Source organism: Embiotoca jacksoni, unplaced genomic scaffold, assembly GCF_022577435.1.
Source record: "Embiotoca jacksoni isolate LCO1_2020_lvr unplaced genomic scaffold, fEmbJac1.0.p SCAF_23, whole genome shotgun sequence".
In the NCBI taxonomy this organism is placed as follows: Eukaryota; Metazoa; Chordata; class Actinopteri; family Embiotocidae; genus Embiotoca; species Embiotoca jacksoni.
In genome coordinates, this window is record NW_027185374.1 from 9,273,624 (window position 1) to 9,291,651 (window position 18,028).

General features: G+C 42.5%; 1 protein-coding gene across 2 annotated transcripts in view; it reads right to left on the minus strand.

Annotated features, from left to right (window-relative positions):
* Window positions 1–17,812, minus strand: part of LOC138203621 (centrosomal protein of 128 kDa) — a 39,955-nt gene extending 22,143 nt beyond the window's left edge. Inside the window, exons 1-16 of one of the 2 annotated variants that reach the window (XM_069158623.1) lie at window positions 16,975–17,812; window positions 16,643–16,729; window positions 16,208–16,334; window positions 15,973–16,091; window positions 15,554–15,666; window positions 14,570–14,642; window positions 13,858–13,980; window positions 11,699–11,773; window positions 11,209–11,283; window positions 10,900–11,047; window positions 9,401–9,540; window positions 8,042–8,113; window positions 7,519–7,704; window positions 4,000–4,188; window positions 3,246–3,707; window positions 1,335–1,499 (exon numbers count right to left, since the gene is read on the minus strand). In XM_069158623.1, coding sequence (XP_069014724.1) covers window positions 1,335–1,499; window positions 3,246–3,707; window positions 4,000–4,188; window positions 7,519–7,704; window positions 8,042–8,113; window positions 9,401–9,540; window positions 10,900–11,047; window positions 11,209–11,283; window positions 11,699–11,773; window positions 13,858–13,980; window positions 14,570–14,642; window positions 15,554–15,666; window positions 15,973–16,091; window positions 16,208–16,334; window positions 16,643–16,729; window positions 16,975–17,178 — 2,358 coding nt within the window. In that variant the 5' untranslated portion in view covers window positions 17,179–17,812. The remainder of the gene's footprint in view (window positions 1–1,334; window positions 1,500–3,245; window positions 3,708–3,999; window positions 4,189–7,518; window positions 7,705–8,041; window positions 8,114–9,400; window positions 9,541–10,899; window positions 11,048–11,208; window positions 11,284–11,698; window positions 11,774–13,857; window positions 13,981–14,569; window positions 14,643–15,553; window positions 15,667–15,972; window positions 16,092–16,207; window positions 16,335–16,642; window positions 16,730–16,974) is intronic. The other variant, XM_069158624.1, reaches the window with a different exon arrangement.
* Between the last annotated feature and the right edge of the window lie 216 nt (window positions 17,813–18,028).

Sequence of the window (18,028 nt, forward strand, 5' to 3'; positions counted from 1 at the left end):
GTCTCTACCGGGACACGGCCAATCGATGAGTCCGAAGACAGGAACCAAGTGAACAGTGCTGCCCAGGGACCATGGATCATTATCCTGTCCCTGAGATAATGAACGACCCATGTTACATTAATAAAAGGCCCTTTTTCTGCATTCAACCGATTTCAAATCAATACACGGTTCCCGTGAAAAAGCCCCATACAACTTATCAGGGGCCTGTCAGAGCGGTGAATTGGGGTTCAATACTTCATCAGCTGTTGTAAAACACCTGAGGACAGATTGATAAAGAGCCTTTAAAAAATAGTGCTGATTTGGCACTACTTAACCTTTGGGACTGTTGTTGGGTTTGTATGGTCACATGATCTCAACAGTAATCAGGTTTTAAGGCAAAGAAGGAAGGAAAGGCAGCGAAGTCCCTGTAGGTTTTTGTTAATTCCAATTGTAGACACAACATTTCCAGCAATGGCAGATGCTCTTCGAATTGGAATATCTGAGTGTGATAAGAGTAAGCAGGCTTTCAGCCCCAGACGAGAGATGCACTGGCTGATTGTCCGCATAAAGCCAAATGTCTTGTGATTTCTTCATGTGCTAGATTCGGCCATGATAAAACATATTGTTAAATTGTGAATAGACCTGTCACAAATATTACATAATCACCCGATTGCATTTAGTTGAGCTGACCACAGTCATTTTGGAAAATCATACCAATTATCTACATAAAAACAGCTCGGTGAAACTAAAAGAAATGTCATATTTCCATCACAGTTTCAACGACGTTTTCCCCCATTTGAGGTTTGACTGGCCCTCTTTTAATGATGTCATCTCAATAGCCCCCTTTGTTAAGCTGCAGTTGAATGACACATAATCATACTACATTGATGATTTTGATTATAGGTGCCTTTTTGGGTCTAACAGGCAAACAGAGATGTAATTCATATTTATCTGTTCAGATATTCAATGCCAATAAATGGCCTGTCTTCTTCTTCATAAGGTGTATTATTAAACTAGAATTAGGCTTATACTATAACAGTGGCATAAAATGAACAGAAAAACACATTTTACTCGTTAATCACAATTATCTTTACGACTGTTAATCATTAGCTAAAATGTCATGATTGTGGCAAAATCTGCAGTCTGAAGAGCATGCGGCTGTTTAAAGAGGAAGTACAATGTCTACTGATGTCACTCATGTCAGATTTATTATATTAAATACTTTTCTTTGCTTTTAGTCCTTAATTGCAATCAGCTCAAATATTAAAAAAAATTGAGACAACATTTATTATAAGTACTGTCACATATTATTCATCATTATGCTTGAAAGACATGGCAAAAGAGTCGAGGCTTACTTTGTCCTCCAGTTCCTGTTTGAGTTGCTGGTATTTTCTGTGGAGGAGGGCATGTGCCTCATTTTCTGTGCTCAGCTGAGCTGCCAGCTTGTCACACTCATCCCTCATCTTGTCCAACTTGATGTGCAGCGCCCCACACAGCTCCTTGTTTGATGCTGCATCTGCCTAGTAGAGTTTATATGTTTAAGGCAATGATACACAGGTAATTTCAGAATGGTGGTTTTCTACTTGCAAGAATACCAAAGGGAAAACAGGTGGCAGTCTGCAATTCTTGTGATTTTTGAAGTTTTAAACCCAATTGGGAATTATTTATTAATAAAGATACATTTTTGGATTTAAGTGCAGTTTTGCGGCTCATATACAGCATGTTAGATTTACCAGTGGACCCTAATCATCTGGCAAAGATCTTAAGTCACGTCTGACAGCTACAGGCTCAATTCACAATAAGGTCTGACGTGACATTCTGTGCTGTACCAACAAGAGAACATCATGTAATGGGTCAAGAGAATTGGTAAATGACATTTCCAAGACACTGAAACCATGTTCTCAGTCTTTAAAGCCGGTCCCTTAATGTCAGAGTCTGGCTCAGCCGCAGACATTAGCTCTCTATCTACAATAATAACATTATCACACACAGCTCAAGATAAAGTGGAATGAAAAAGGATGACTGAGTACTGGAAGTGACAGGAGCGACACAAACAAAGACAAAATTGAAAAAAAAAAACAGAAGAGCTGGAAGTGAAAATGCAAAAATTAGAACTGCAGGGAGGCAGAAAGAGAGGGATTAAGACAGAGAGACGACGGCGAGAGGGAAGATAGAGTGGAGGAGAAATCAAGACTGAGAGGACAAGGACAAGGAAATACGAATATTTTAAGCTTTTTCTGACAGTCGACTGTATCACAATTGCAATATGGGCTTTCAGCTATACTATGTGGATATTGGGTGGGCTTCTTAGGGACATCTGCAGCACCCGTAGGCTAGCATTCAAAAACATCCCAGCAAACGCCCTTGTCCTTACTGCACTTGGAAATGACACCATTACAATGAGTTATGTCAGATATTAATGCCATTCAGCGCAGCTAATGGGCTAAACTCAACCATATCAGGGAGGACCATGCCCCTTAAGAAACAATGTACCCAGGAGGGCTCGTCATTGGAGATATTGAATGTGGGAGAGGGCTGGGTGCTGAGGGAGTAAGTCAAGTGGAGTCCCCTATCTGCAGCACTGCCTTGATGAGACTTCTGAGGTCTGATATCTGGGTTTTTAAATATTCACGCTTGGAGCTTTGGATTGGCCGTGAAGATCCACAGGGCACCACACACCATTAAGAGCTCAGCTATCCTCGGTTCACCCGCACTCAGAGGACAGAGCCCCCGCCAATGAAGGAAATTATTCCAAATGAGAATTTCGTCTGTGTCTCGCTGGGTCGGAAATATGCCAGATGTTTAGTGGCTGTGGCATGTTACCCGGCGCCGAGTTTGAAGTGTGTGCCAATGATATTCTAAATGTCAATTAGAGTGTGGTACTCTGTGATCCATGCCTAGGTGTGAAGAAAAAAAATAAATCTCTATGACTGGCTTATCACCTTGAAACGTCAGAAAAGATTGGACAAATTAAGAGTGTGTCACATCTGGTCCAGAGATCAGCAGTACTTTTGAGAGGGGCCTTTAGGAACATTTGCAGAATTTTTTTAAACATTAAGAGTTAGATGAAAAGATTCACACCACTAAATATGGAGTTACAGTCAGCAGTCAATTCACTTAGAATTGAATAAGAGGGGAAATGGCTCATTTGGTTCTGTTTTTTTGATAAAGCCAGGTCAACTATTCTTTAGTCTTCATGCTAAGCTACCCGGCTGCTGGTTCTATTCATACAAATACTGTACAGACATCTTTATAAAAGGGCCTACCTCAACCTCCCTCAGATGTGCCTGCATTTCATCTCGCTCCTGACGGCAGCGTTTGATCATCTCCTGCGCTTCTCGATCCTTCTTGAACCGGCCGTCCTCCAACGTGGTCTTCATGTTGTCCAATTCCTTCTGATGCACTTCTCTCTCGAGCTGCAGCTGACTGCTCACGGCTGCCCGCTCCTCCTGCAACGCTGTCAGCTTGGCCTGAAGCTCTTTGGTGGCCTTCTGGAGCCCCTTCCTGGAGCTCTCCTCTTCAGCCGACCGCTGGGCGAGCTGGGCGTGGGCTGCGGTCGTGTGTTTCAGGGCGGCCTGGAGCTCGGCCAACGTGTCCTGGTCCCTCTGACAACGACGGGTCTGGGTCTCAGCTCGTTCTTCCAGCCTCTGGTTCTCTTCTCTGAGTTTTGCTTGGATGGCGGCCTGATGCAGAGTTTCCTCCTCCAGGGAAGCTGAGGCCTCCCTCATCTAGGATTAAGAGCTCTGTTAGGATCTCATCAAAGCTCTCTAATGACTTTAAGGTGTTTTCTTATCTATATTATTCACTTTAAAATTAAAATGCAATGAGAAAGAAAAATTTAAATGTATCTGTTAACTGAATTTGACTCGCAGGTATGGTGGTGAATTCAAATTTAGGGAACAATAAAGATGACTGGATGCACATTGTTCAATAAAAACCTATGGTCCAATGAGTTATAGTAAAAACACAGACGCAAGCTTTGTGTCCCCGGCGGTTTGGTTTTCTAGGTTGTCCCAATACCTCCTGGATTTCCTGCTGCAGTGACAACTGCCGCTGGTGAGTCTCCGACAGCTCCATGTCCTTGCGGTGGAGCTCTTCCTCGCGCTGGGCCAAACGGCCGAGGATTTCAGCGAGCTCCCTGTGAGCTGCCTCAGTCTGCTGGCTCAGCGCCTTCAGCTGGGCCTGAGAGCTTTCCTTTTCCCTGGCTGCCTGGAGGGAGGGAGGGAGAGGAGGGAGGGAGGGAGGGAGGGAGAGGAGAAAGGGAAATGAAGAATGAAAATTGAAGAAAAGGAGGAAGATGGTGTACCAAGAGGAGCTCTGACAATAATGACGAGAGCCAGAGAAAGAGTGACAGAGAGACAGAGGGAGAGAAACATATGCACTACCAGCTCTTGCACTGATAGGAAAATGCTAGCACTCAGCTTCCTGATAAGGGACAATGGTCAGGTCTGTTCAAGGCAGATTGCTTCTAATACTCTGGCTTTGACTGGAATTTGCAAAGACTTTGCTGCAGCTCAGAACTTAATCATTTAATTGAGCACTTGATTCTCTCCCCTAATTCATTAAGAGGGCAGAAATGATTTTGTAATTAATTCACGTCACGTTGAGTATGCCAGGTGGGAGTCGGTCCGTCTGTCTGTGAGGCACCACGGTGCTGACTGGGAGTTTGGAGGAAACTCGATCAGTTCAAACGCACTGGGAATCACTGAGAGGTGACTTTTAAACTAACAACCGCAGTTATTGCTGAACACAACCACAGTAACGCAAAGAAAATGTGCTTTTGTTTGGTCAAGTTATTTCAAAATACATTAAATCTGACTTTGACGCAAAGCTCTCGATGCTACAAAGACAAAACAAATAATGAATTAACATCAACAGAAAAAAGCATCAATACGTATGAAACTGCTTTGCTTTGTTTGGGTTAAACAGCGTTTATAAGAAGATCCAGAACACATCTCATGCCATGTGTTTTAATAGGTGTTAACTAGTTTCATGTAAATACCATTTTCATTTCCTTCTTTCCTTTAGAGCTGAGAACAGTTTCCTTCTCTTCATCAAAAGAGGACTGCATGTGACATATAATACAGACTACTTTTGATATGTATATCTCCCTTTACCAATAACTACACTTAATGGGTAAAGAAAATGTTGCTTTTGCTGATATTTCAGTTGATTTTTACTTTGATGGGTCATGTAAAGAATTGGACCAGGAATCTTGTACACATATGATAACAGGAGTACTATAAATATTTCAGCTTTCCCCAGTGACAAAAGACTAGTGATCTATTTCTTATGGAAGGTTGAGATCTAAACTCGGATGCCTTATTTCATGTAAATTGAAAATAATCCCTAAAGGAGCAATTGTAGGCAGTAAATCCAGAGATGAAGCATACATTGACAACTCACCAACAACCATCCAAAAATACCACTTCAGATGGACATAAGATACACAGGATAGAGTGAAAACACTCAGGGATCTATAACACTGGCCGGTTCATAGGTGGACAAGCAGGTCCACGGAACAAAGTCAACAGCTTTAAAAACATCGATACACGATACGATCTCCTCATTTCCTCGTAGTATTGTGGTGTGATGTGTCCATCGTGTCCACGCTGCTCTCCAGCATCACTGCAGCCAGTTGTAGTAACCTACTTTCCTTCCACCCTCCACTGATGTATTCTGATCTCACTCAGTTGCAGGACTACAGAGAGACGAGGTTTGTTTTCTCCTCGCAGCCTGCGGCGTTACTACTGAAGTTGAGAAATGCATTTCAGTGCAGACATTATTGATTATTTCACTATTTAGATCAAGACTGTCAAACCCATACAAGTTATGGAAGTTATAGAGAAGTCAGAGTCTGTTGCTGAGACCTGAGGCTCGGTTGTAGCTAACAGTGCTGCCAGCTGGCTGGCTGCTAAGTCACTCTGGAGCAGCAGCTGAAGCCAAAACATGTGAAACGTGAAGTGAGAGATAACGGTTTACATCACAACAGTTGAGTCCACGACAACTACACTCGTTACTGAAAGTGCAATAAAACCTTAAAATGCCAATAAGAACTTTTTACAAACCACCTGCTCAAAAAGCACAAACTGCCGTGTCCACATCCACAGCGCGCTGCTGAGGCCAACAAAAGCTGTCGGTCTGTAGTTTAACTGTTTAGATTAGCATTTCAAAATTCATCAAAATATTTCAAACTTAGCTGCCAGCTGATTTCTATGCTCTTCATACTTTCTAAACTTCACTCAGGGCTTTGATGTCAGAAATCTAATATTTATTTGAGATGTTATTGGGTTTTAATATTTGTTTTTTGTAAACATTACGGTTGTTGGTCAAGAAGCAGTATTTACTAGGACGTAAAATATAAATACATTTTAATCATCTTCTGACTTTGAATCACTTCAAAGTCAAATTGCTTGATTCATCGGTGAACATATTTGTTTCACTTCTCTACTTGCTAATTTGTACTGCGAAAAACTAGAACCCGTGTTGTTTTTGATTATAATTTAAAGCAGTTAAAGTAGTTAAAAATGTATCTGAAAATGTTGTTGGGGGAGAACCTCTAAACCCTCCTGACTGTTGTGAGGCCCCATCTGGTGTCAAAAACTAGTTGTCAAGTCGTTTTACGCGAGTCCACTGCCTGTGTGCGCAAACACGGGTGCTGGTGTCGACAGCACCCGAGAGGAAACACCGAAAGTGACAAGTATTCACGCTGCAGTTGCCAACTGATACCGTGTCAATACGCTGCAGCGAGATTTACCACAGCGTGAAAAACCTCAGCTGGATTGTGTGCAATTGAGAGCTTTCACTTTGTTCAATTGTAAGCAGAAACATCAACAAGAGCCAACAGAAACAGAAAGTGGGCAGCTGAGTACTAAGCAGCTGTGAGTGGTATCTTAACTGCAGGGGACACAGAGACAGTGCTGGTTTACTTCAAGTCAGTAACAGTCCCAGCTTTGCTTACCTGTTACCAATGCTCCAAGCTACTATATTGTATAATACTACTGTTTGGACAATAAACATTGTGTTCATACATTTTTAATGCAGGATGCTTGTGGGCTTCATCTCTGCACGGCTGATAGATAAAGCATACTGTTACGGTTTCTTTGTCAATGTGAAAGAATAAACCTAAAGTACTGTAGACTGAACTTCCAAATCAGATGCAAAATGTTGCTTTGTTGCTTCAAACAAGCTCTGCGCAGTAAAAAAGTTACGGCACTGAAAAAAAGAACAGTCGAAATCAAATCAGTAGAGGCTGATATATTTTGGTTCTTGGTTCCTAATATGGGTCAAACTGCCAAAACACACATCTTTTTAAATGTAGCTTCACAATTTCACCTTTTCTACGAGCAATAACCAGAGATAAGGCAGAACAGGGCAGTTCAGATCAATCCACTCAAGTCAATGACTTGTCAAAATGGGATTTTTTTTTTTCCAATGTTGAAAGCCAACATGAAACAGATCAACAGTTACTTAGCCGCAGCTGCCGCTGTGGGCTGTGGTGTCAAGCATTGTGTAATGAATGTATCTGCTTCAACCGACCTGCGAGGCCTTGTCGGTATGAAACTGAACCTGCGCTCTCGCCTCCTCCAGCTCCTTCGTCAGTCTCCTGCACTTTGCCCTCCACTGGCGCACGGCCTCTTGAGCCCTGGTCTTCAGGTCCTCTCTGCTCCTCACGCTCTCCTGCAGTATTGCCTCCGTCTCTCTCCTCTCTGCCTGCCCTCGGCTCTGAAAGGATGATTGAATTTATGAATAAAGTGGATATTCATTCTTTATAACGTGAAACCATGTATTTTTTTTTTTTTTTTTTTTTTATCCACAGGGCGTCTTGTAGAATAGAATATTTCACCAGCCTGGCGCTGAAGAATCTTATTACTGCCACATTACGTTTTAAATACTTAACATTATCATTTTATAAACTTGAGGCCCAGAGTGAGGAACTAAAAACAGCATGTTTCTAATTTAAACTTCCATTATGAAAAGCACTCCTTGATTAGAGCCCTTGATTCAAATTACCTCTCCACTTATAAATTAGTGTAACGCAGTTAATTCAATATCAGAATACCTGTATGTCCCTCAGCTGTTCCAGCATTCGGAGCTGCTGCTGCTCCCGCCCCGCCAGGTCTGACGATAATTCCTTGTTTATAGAGAAATGAAAGGTCACAGTGTGTGTTTGAGGGACTACTATTGCTGGTGGGAGGGAAAAAAAAAACAAACCAAAATGCAGGAGAAAGGGAGACAGAAGTGTGAAGTAATGGGTTCAAGCTGACAAGGAAAAAGAAAAAAAGCAGTAGGGAGGCAAAGAAGAATAATAAAAAAAAGTGGGATCGATTTAGAGAAAAGATAAAGAATAAAGGGCAGGTACAGCGAGCAAAGAAGGGAACAAAAGACAAGAACAGAAAGGGCAAAGAAAGTTGAGGCTGTTTGTAATGGTATCATCTACAAAGCTGGTCTGCAAGGGAGTCTGAAAGGAGAGTTACTCTAGATTGACTTCATTACCAAGAAAATCACTGAAGTTACAAGTTTTATTGAAGCCTAGGGTAAGGGTAATTAAGGTTACACTGCCGCCGATTAGGTATTTATACTGAATAAGACTGTCAGTTAGCAGTAATTAGTCATCCACTGATTAGTCATAGACCTATTAGACTGTATATAAATTCAGTCACTGAAAAATTGAATCTTCTACCCTATTCTCCTCATTATGCTTCATTTTTGCTCATTTACCACTAAAATGAAACATTTCCAGCGTCTATTTTGATCTGGGTATAAAAACCATAAGAGACGCCTCAGGTGATACATGCAAACACCCCCTTCATCTCTCAACACCTACTCTGCAATAGGGGAAGTGTGGGCGTTTAAACACATTTTCAGAGAAAGAAACATCAGAGATTAGAGGAATGTGCCAGTGCTTGAAGTGCAGCTATTTCTACTAACATTTTATTGATAACAACCACAGTCTTGAATATTCCTGCTTAGTAAATGAATGTATGTTTTTTTTCCTAGATTTTTTTTTCTTTATGTCTTGTTACGGTGATAGAAGTGACACGCACAAGTTTGAGCAGGATAAATGACTGCTGGGTGACTTCTGATCTCCTAGTCCAACTGACACTTCATCTGACGATTTTAAGAGGATCAAGTGGCACGGAGTTGGCGGAGGATACGACCGTGGATGAGACGCAGCCGACAAACTGAAATAACCCGCTCGGGGTGAAGACGCCTGGCCTGGGCAAAGTCGAGAACGTGCTTGTGTAGCACTCCAGCTGAGAGACCTTCAATGCGTCACGTTTATTCTTTAAAGTATACTGCAAAGCGAGCCAAGTGAACGACTGAGGGAAAATATGCAACGCCTTCTCTGACCCACTGCAGTTACGAGCTCTTGTCGCTTTATGAATAGCAATTGTAACCCAATTTCTCTGATACGCACCTTCACCTGTAGGCTGAGCTGGAGCGTCTCCTTCTCCTTACGGTCCAGAGCCCTCTTCAGTTCTTCAACCTCACCCAGGACTGAGGCCTTACGCAGCTCAGCTCGCAGCTCTGCCACTTCTTTTTCCAGGTCTGAACGATCTACACACACACACACACACACACACACACACACACAGAGACATAATTTAATTGTTGTTGGAAATTATTACTGCAGGTTGACACAAGAAAGGTCACGAAAAGGTGGAATAGATGTAAACAAAACAAGAAACATATTGAAGCAGATTTCAATTTCAACTATTTTCTCACCTTACTCTGCTGCAACTGTTTTGCAGGGGAAGCTCTAAACTTCGTGAGTAAGTATTCCAAGATTTGATCAACACCAGCACCTGAGTTTCACACAAGCGCAGCCAGGTGGGTTTTCTTTGACATTCGCAGGGTTGTGCTCTGAGTTCGTCCCACAGGATCAGACTGTCAACATCCAGTTCTGACGCACAACGTTTGGTGAAAACGACCTGAACTGCAGCGCCACGGCCCTTTGGTTCTCCAACGTGACACTACAGTTGTAGCTCCCCTCCTTCTCTAAAAGGTGTTACTACATTTGTTGTGCGCTCTCTGCTCGAGTTTTAGGTTAATGTTCAAATCACAAATGCGCAAGTACAAAAATGTGTGTAACTCACTTTGAATACTTACTCACGAAGGCCGTAGCTTCCCTCTTGCTCCGTGCAGTCTCTGAACTTTTATACCTGTCCTTTTATTTTAAAGGCTCATATACATGTTTCACTCTGTCAATCAGCGTTTGGGGCGGACCAAGATTTAACAGAAGTGAAACGAATATAAATAAAGTGATGAAAGCTGTGTAATATCACAAAACAAAGACATTGATATACAAACAAAGTATTCTTAGCTGATTTAATAATATAATCATAAACTAATCAACAATCTTTCATCCAATCTATGTAAAATTCAGATTTAAACAAATAATCTAAATCAGCCCAAGATTCTTGTTCTATATTCAACTGCGACAGAACTTGAGACACTTTTGTAAGAATCTGCCATTTTCAAGCTTTCACTGCCTCTTAAGGCACTTTGGTGGCCTAAAATCAATAGTTACAAAAAACAGAGAAGCACAGAAAGGTTGGAGTGTCAATAATTTTCTCTAATATACACTCTTATTTTTTTTGTTTGTGCTGTCGTCCAAATCAATTCTCTGTCCTCTCAACACTTGAGTTGTCTTTTCACCACCTTTACTTTCACTGACCCTACATCAGGCCTCTCCTTTTCCATTGCTCTACATTCACCCTCCCTGTCCATGTCACACTCTGACAAGTATTTCGATCCAGCAGTTGGTACTGTCAGGAGATTTCCTTCAGGAAGGAATTAATCCATAGAAATAGGACATAATAACATCTAGTTCTATGGTTACAGACGTGGAAATCTTTTCAAAAACTGTCTTTTAATCTGTTCCCGCTTCCTCCCCTTCCCCTGACACTTCAGTACCTGGCCCTTGCAGTCCACCTCGTCCCCCCTCTCTGTCAGTGTGGTTACCGTGTGGCAGAGCAGTGGGCTGCGACGCCTCCAGCAACACCCTGTGCAGCCCCGTCTTCTCCGTCCTCGTCCTCGTCAGCTCACCACGCATGTCCTCCACCTTGGGAACCATCAGACACAGAAAAAGACATCTGACTATCTGACAGTGGGCAAAAACAACACTGAGGTTTCCTTAAGAGTCTCCTCACAGCTGACTGTTTTGTCCCATGAGGGTTACCGTACGGTTGCATACACAATCGGGTGCAGAACACACAAACAAACCTGCTGAACGAGGGACTCCCTGCTATCCTCTGACTGTTCCAGTAATCTTCTGGCTCTCTCCAGCTCCTGCTCCATCTGCGGAGAGCACAACAATAACAACGTCAGGGCAATGCATAATGAACAGGTGTTTTGGAAGATGGAGATGAGGCAGTAGGAGCCCGGTGCGATGTCTGTGACTAATCTGGGTTTGAGAGTTCAGAATGAGCCTCTCATACAGCACGATACTATGAGGGATGCAGCAGCTATGACTTACAAGAACTTTCATCTTTGAATGAAAGTAATTTGCATTGCGGTACAACTATGAAAGTGTAGGAAGAGAGCTTTATTCAATTTGCAGCTACAAAGTGGAGAATTCAGTAAATTGATGAAGGAAAAATAAAGCAGGAACTTTTATTGGGCAAACATTTATAGTGTTTAGTTCATTAAAAAAAGGCTCACACCTTTTTCAATGGAAAAAAAACAACATCCCTTTAATACCAAATTCATTCACCTTGGACTTCTCCCTCTCTGCTTTCAGTAGCCTGGCTGTAGCCTCCTGGGCTTGAACTTGGCGTCTCCCTAAAGTCTACAAAACACAAACAAAATCACGTTCAGGCCACAGCTTAGTATTACCATGAGTACTGTAAGAATGCAACATGAGAGGTGCTGTTGCATCAAAGTCCTCCCCCCTGTCTCTCTTCCTTCCTTCCCCATCTTGTCTTCTTGGAAGTAGATACTGGCATCACGGTGGATTTGTACAAGACTTTAGATCCCACTCAATCCCACTCATTCTGAGCAGGCCGTGGTGATGAATTACCGGCTGCTAGCAATAACATCAACCCAAGTGACTCATCTATTTGATTCACTTCACAGCGGGCCCATCGGTGGGGAATAGATGTGCCCTCCACTCTCCCTCCTCTCCTGCTCGAGTAGTAAGAGATTATTTTCCTCTTCATTTCCTCATGCTTGTTTATTTACCCTTAATTTTTTGGACAAATGCATTTTTTCCCTTTGCCTCGGGCCCTGCTGGTGTCCCATTAGGGCGCTATGGACAAAAGGGATGCAAATGAATCGGTAGCCGCTATCATTTCACAGCGTGGTTAAAACTCTCGCTCGCGACAGTTATCAGAACAGCTCCACAGTGCCCCTCTGTGGTGGACTAATAAACTGCAGCAGGCATGATAGAAAAGAAAAAAAGAAACACTCAACGCAAGAAATAACCGTGGTTCACTTATTAAAAACATTAACTAACATTATGCTGATGATGGATGATATGGATTTGTGGGGTTAAATGGAAAGTAGAAATATAAGTGAGCAATAATAGAAGATAATGTGCATTTTCGCTATGAGTCTACATCACTACGGCGCACATAATGACAGAGATCTCTCAGCTATTAATGCTTTTAGACAAATCATGCCCATAAAATCCCCCGATTGGAATGAAATATAGGAAAGTCGTAATTGCTTGATTAGCAACCATTTGCACTGTATCAAAGTAGTTGCCAAGGTGGGCTTTATAGTCTGTTAAAGGAGGATTATATGAAATAGTGGGACCACTTAAGAAACAAGAAAGGACAGCAGTGCTTCAGAGAAAAGAGATTTAAAATACAGTGTCCTAGCAATTTGTTTTTTTTTTCAAATTTTCTGTGATTGTATTCATGAGCTATTGATGGACTACACTTGTCACTGAATTCATAAATGCTAATACGTCACTGTTTCAAATTGTACAGGAGATAACTAAACACACCATTAATAGTTACTGTTTTTTCTTTGTTTTTTTACTTCCTTTTCATAAAGGTGAAGAATAATTACTCGACAGCAATCACAAAATGTTTCAGCTGTCATTTTGTGAGGCCATTATTCACCCATTTTAATCTTTCAGAGATTACACCCAGAAAAGCTTGTGATTTCTTGGGAAATTGAGCATTAACACGCTAAGAAAATGCCAACTGCCTCCACTGCTGCTCGAGACGAAACGACCGACACTTTGTGCTGCTGCAAGTCTGACATAATGGGGAGAGAAAGTGCTGCTGGTGTGCTCTTATCAGCAAAATTTCTCTATATGTGGAAACAAATCACATTTGACAGGAAAAATACAGTACAAGCAGGTCCAATAGAGCTGTCAATAACAACGACTGCATTAAAACAGGAAATATTTTTCTCTCTGAGCATCACATTAACTTTGGACAACATAGTCCAATGTAGTGTCACTGTTTCAATTGATTTGAGAGACGTTGTAACCTCGTGGCACTCATGCCTGAAAGTTGATTACGATCAAAAACAGTTGCAATATATTTGATATATTTTTGATCCTGTCAAACAGTATCTTTGTTTTACATTTGACATCTGCATGCTATATTTGATGTCTAATGTTGGCTACTTTGTGCTCCTTATTCTTGCTTTCTGTGTGCATGCTTCATTCATCCTTTGCATTAATTCATATGTGCTTGACTGCATCTATGTGTTTGTTAATATGTGTTGTCCCTAATAAATAAATAAGTTGAATATGCTCCATCTTGTCCACATCTCTGCACCGAGTTCATGTGCTTTCATGTCGCCTCGAGATTGTTTCTTTGAAGCTCTTTTTGAATGTAGTCGCGTATGAGAGTGTCAGCGTAGAGATGTGGGATGGAGGGATCACAGGAGATGAGTGGTGGGGAGGAGCGTCACCTCCTGCAGCTCCTCAGACACGGCCACCCGCGGCTCTGGTCGTCCCTCCCTCCCCGCGCCTCTTTGCTCGGCGTGCATCTCTCTCTCCAGCTCCTGCAGGCGCCGCTCCACACGAGACGACACCTGCAGACAGCGAGAGCGAGGACGCCTCAGGTCACGCAAAGACATCAACCGGTGCGGGGACGGCGTCGTGGTGTGATAAATGACGCAACAGGAAATTAAAAGTGCGGGGCGAGAAAAAATAGCTTCGATAACCGACTGGAAGTATTACGCTCACGATGGAACGACTCCCCGTCTAATCAGGAAGCATCACATCCACCTGTAAAAGACAGTTAATACCTTTATCTTGTCACGTCCACAGACATGACGAGATAAACAATATTAAACTTGTTGGCTGTCATTTGGAGCAGCATATTTGTCACAGTACCGATGGTGCAGTGAGGAACCATGAGCTTGGAAAATAGAGTGAAATATTTGGTAAAGTTAGAGGCCTGTAAAGTTACATTTAAAAAAGGAAAGCATTTGTCCCCAGCTGTTTCATATTCAGGAAGCTAAACTATTTGCATTTTCCATTCTTTACACAGCAGCTTTCATCCATCAATATTTGTGATGTGATGTCCTTTAATTCAGGACGCCTCCGCTTTTCTTCTCACATTCAGAGCCAGAAAGCACACTTGAAGTGTTGGCAATGAAATATGCGGCCACAACTCACTGAGTCCTGTCTCTGGGAAGCTGTCATGTGCTCTGTGAGGCTCTCCATCGCCCGCCTGGTGTCAATATCAGACCTAACGGGGGGAAAAAATAAAATAAAAATTGAAAAAAACCCAGACAAATCCAGCGGGCTGAAAACATTTACACAGCAGAGTTCTCTGTCGTTGTCAAAAATCCTATTCCAGGACACCGTTGATCAAAACATGAATGCATAATTTGACGCCACGAGAAAATATTATGCAGCCTCAGATGTTGAAATATGGTGCTGGATCAATACATTCTGGTCAGCAGCACGGGGAAGGAGAGGTTTCTTTAATGACTTCAGAATATCAAATTCTAATTCTAATGGTGACGGAAAGATCTGCCGCCTTTTGACTTTGCCGTTCCGTCTCTTTAAATCTCCCGTTACACTTTTATCACGCTCATCAAGGAGATATCGAAGACATGAAAAAGGCATGCATTTATTTACAAAGCTCAAGCAAGAATTTTGAATGCATAGTGGATATGAAAAGTAGAAGATCAATATTTTACATAATTTTGCAGAGAAGCAGTTAATAGAATCTGTGAGAAGATATTTTCTGAAAGTCCACTTGTACTAAGTGTGGATTACTAAACCAGTGTGTACTAAAGCCTTATCCAAACATCCAAACTCTGCTTCATTTAGTGTTTCATTTTAATAAAATGTAAGAGATGTGTCTCCTACAGCGTCAAATGCTGATTAATCTCATTAGTGCTAAAGTAGGCACAAAAAAAAAAAAAAAAAAAGAAAGAAAGAAAGAAAAGATCCCGTTATAATGAGTGTTCATTTCAAACTTCAGGGCAATTAAGTAAAATAATATAACATTGAAATTTCAGTGTTGAATCTGGCAACTAACAAGGATTCTGGTATAATTTTGCTTTTAAAAATGACTTGTCTTGTAAAATAGAGACAATGGCTGTTAAATTCAAGAGTGTTTAAGTGAGCCACTGTGTTGTGTGTTCTCACTTTGCTCCTGCCATCAGATACCTATTTCTCCTTAGGATTTCTCGATCCAGGTCATGAGACATTCTCTGCTGGTCACAGTGCAGATCCCGCAAGGATTGGTGCAAAGTATGAGTCTGTGGAAGGCAGCCACAAAACCACAGATACTGAATACAAGATATGAGACACACGCAGAGCTTGTCATTGCTGCACATTTACTGCAACCATCAAGGTAAACATACTATAGCCTGACAGTCTGTAAGAGGAAAAGTAACATGAAGGATTGAATGAAATTGTATGAAGCCCATTTTTGCTCATTAACATTAGCTTACCAAATTTCTTATTCATGTTGCTGACTCAGTGTGCCCTCTTGTGGCAAATCTCTGAAACTGCACACAGTAACAACAAGTGACACAGATTGGTGGCTGGTCTATGTTCCTTACATCGTCTCCTGCCGGACTGGTATCCTTGAAGCGAACACTGGCAGACTGAGACCTCCTTCTCCTTCCTGGGGTGCCTGTGTAGTCCCTCAGAGGCGAAGTAGGGTAGAAGCGCTGGCCCTCTGAAATCCCAAATGTACAGCTCTTAGAAGCAATGTGATCTCATTGCAAATGATTCATAACAGAGACAACCAGAAGTGAGTTGACAGCGAAGTCATACATCTATTATATTCCAGACCTGATTCTGACAGAGCTTCCAGGTCACTGGTATGCATGGTGGAGGCCGAGGCACTCCGGGTCCCATCGGCTCTGCTCAGCCTCTGTGTCTGCAGCTGACTGATTGACACCTCCAGGTTCTCCTTGAGCTGGTGCAGAAAAGCAGAAGTTTTACAGCTGTAAACATCAGCCAGAAAAAAAAGATATGGTAAATAATAGGAACAACAGATGTCATGAATAAAATCATATCCTCTTAGAAATGACAATAAAAGTAAAATAAAAAGGTGACTTTTTTATAAAATGTTTTCTTGATTTCAGCTAAGAGCTGAAATAGTTATCAGTAAGGAAGAAAGTGCTGTAACAGTAACAAATCTGACATGAAGACCTGCATCAAACCATCTCAATCTTCAAGGTGTGTAATATCTGAAGTAAATAAATTACATGACCGGTGTCTCACCAGCGCCATGGCCTCAGCCTGATCATCGGTGTGCTCTCTGTACTGACCCAGCATCCTGTCTACTTTGGTCAGGTTTCTGCTGGTGTCCTACCAGAAAGAGACTTTTAGTTAACAAGTGTTGAAATCAACCTATGAATCAAAACAAGTCATGTGTGTGGGGAAGCTAAATGCTTTTTTTTTTTTTTTTTTTGCCAGTAGGTCTTGAATCATAGTAGGTAGTGGACTCCACATGGGGCAAAAACACTTCACACAACAGATTCATGTCCTCTATTTTCAGGTGGATGAAATCCAAAGAGACGCACCGGTCTGTCTTCCAACGCAGGGCAGAGTACCTGTAATGTGTTCGCCAGGGTGCTGATCTTCTCCGAGATGTCCGCGGGTCGGCCGGCTCCTCCGGTCCCACCCGCTCCTCCGGTCCCACCGGCTCCTCCAGTCCCACCGGCTCCTCCACTGTCCCGGCCAGGCCTGCGGTGGGCTTCACGCCCCCGCTGCCTGTATCGCAGTGTGTACGACTCCGACTCACTGGACGTATCCATGTCCAGACCAGATATGTCCGCGGGAGCTGGGAGACGAAAACAACCAAACCGTCTGACTGTTCAAATAACGACAAGAAGTGATGATCGCTCGCTTTTGTCGGGAACCGCTAACTGTTAACGGTGCTCGGATTAACCGACGAAGTGCGATGGTTGTTCATTTTCGTTGCGTTGTGTAATTTTGACACGGCAAACCGACACGGGAGCCGAGTCATCGTCACTTTTAACGACCCCGCTATCCGAGCCGCGAAACGCGACGATTCAATTGATCTCCTCCCGGTTCAAGCTCCGTCCCGGGGCGTTGCTGTGGGCGATGCTGCTCCTGGATAGCAACAAGTGGCGACTACCGTGGCCGTTAGCTCGCTGGCTAACCAGGGGTTAGCCAACTACTTCAACCTCGTGGTAATACTGTAAAAACTATCAAACGCAAACAGAAGAAATGCATGGCGTCGTTAGAAATACGTTACAACGGGAGACGTTTCTTTTTCGCTCCGTGGGCGATAACTAACGGAAGAACAACCCTCGGCTTCGCCGTGCTGTGGCAACTTGAACTAGCCGCGTCTGAGCAGGAAAACAAACCGACCGCAGCGGCCGCAAAGGACGCCGGGAAATGTAGGCGGGCCGCGGTGGAACAGTGTGGAAGCGCGACATCTGTAAACTACATTGTCCAAAGGTATGCTTTTTGCGCCAGTACTGCCGCTCTCCAGTAAGAAAAAGAAAAAGAAAAAGAAAAAGAAAAAGAAAAAGAAAAAGAAAAAGAAAAGAAAAAGAAAAGAAAAGAAAAGAAAAGAAAAGAAAAGAAAAGAAAAGAAAAGAAAAGAAAAGAAAAGAAAAGAAAAGAAAAGAAAAGAAA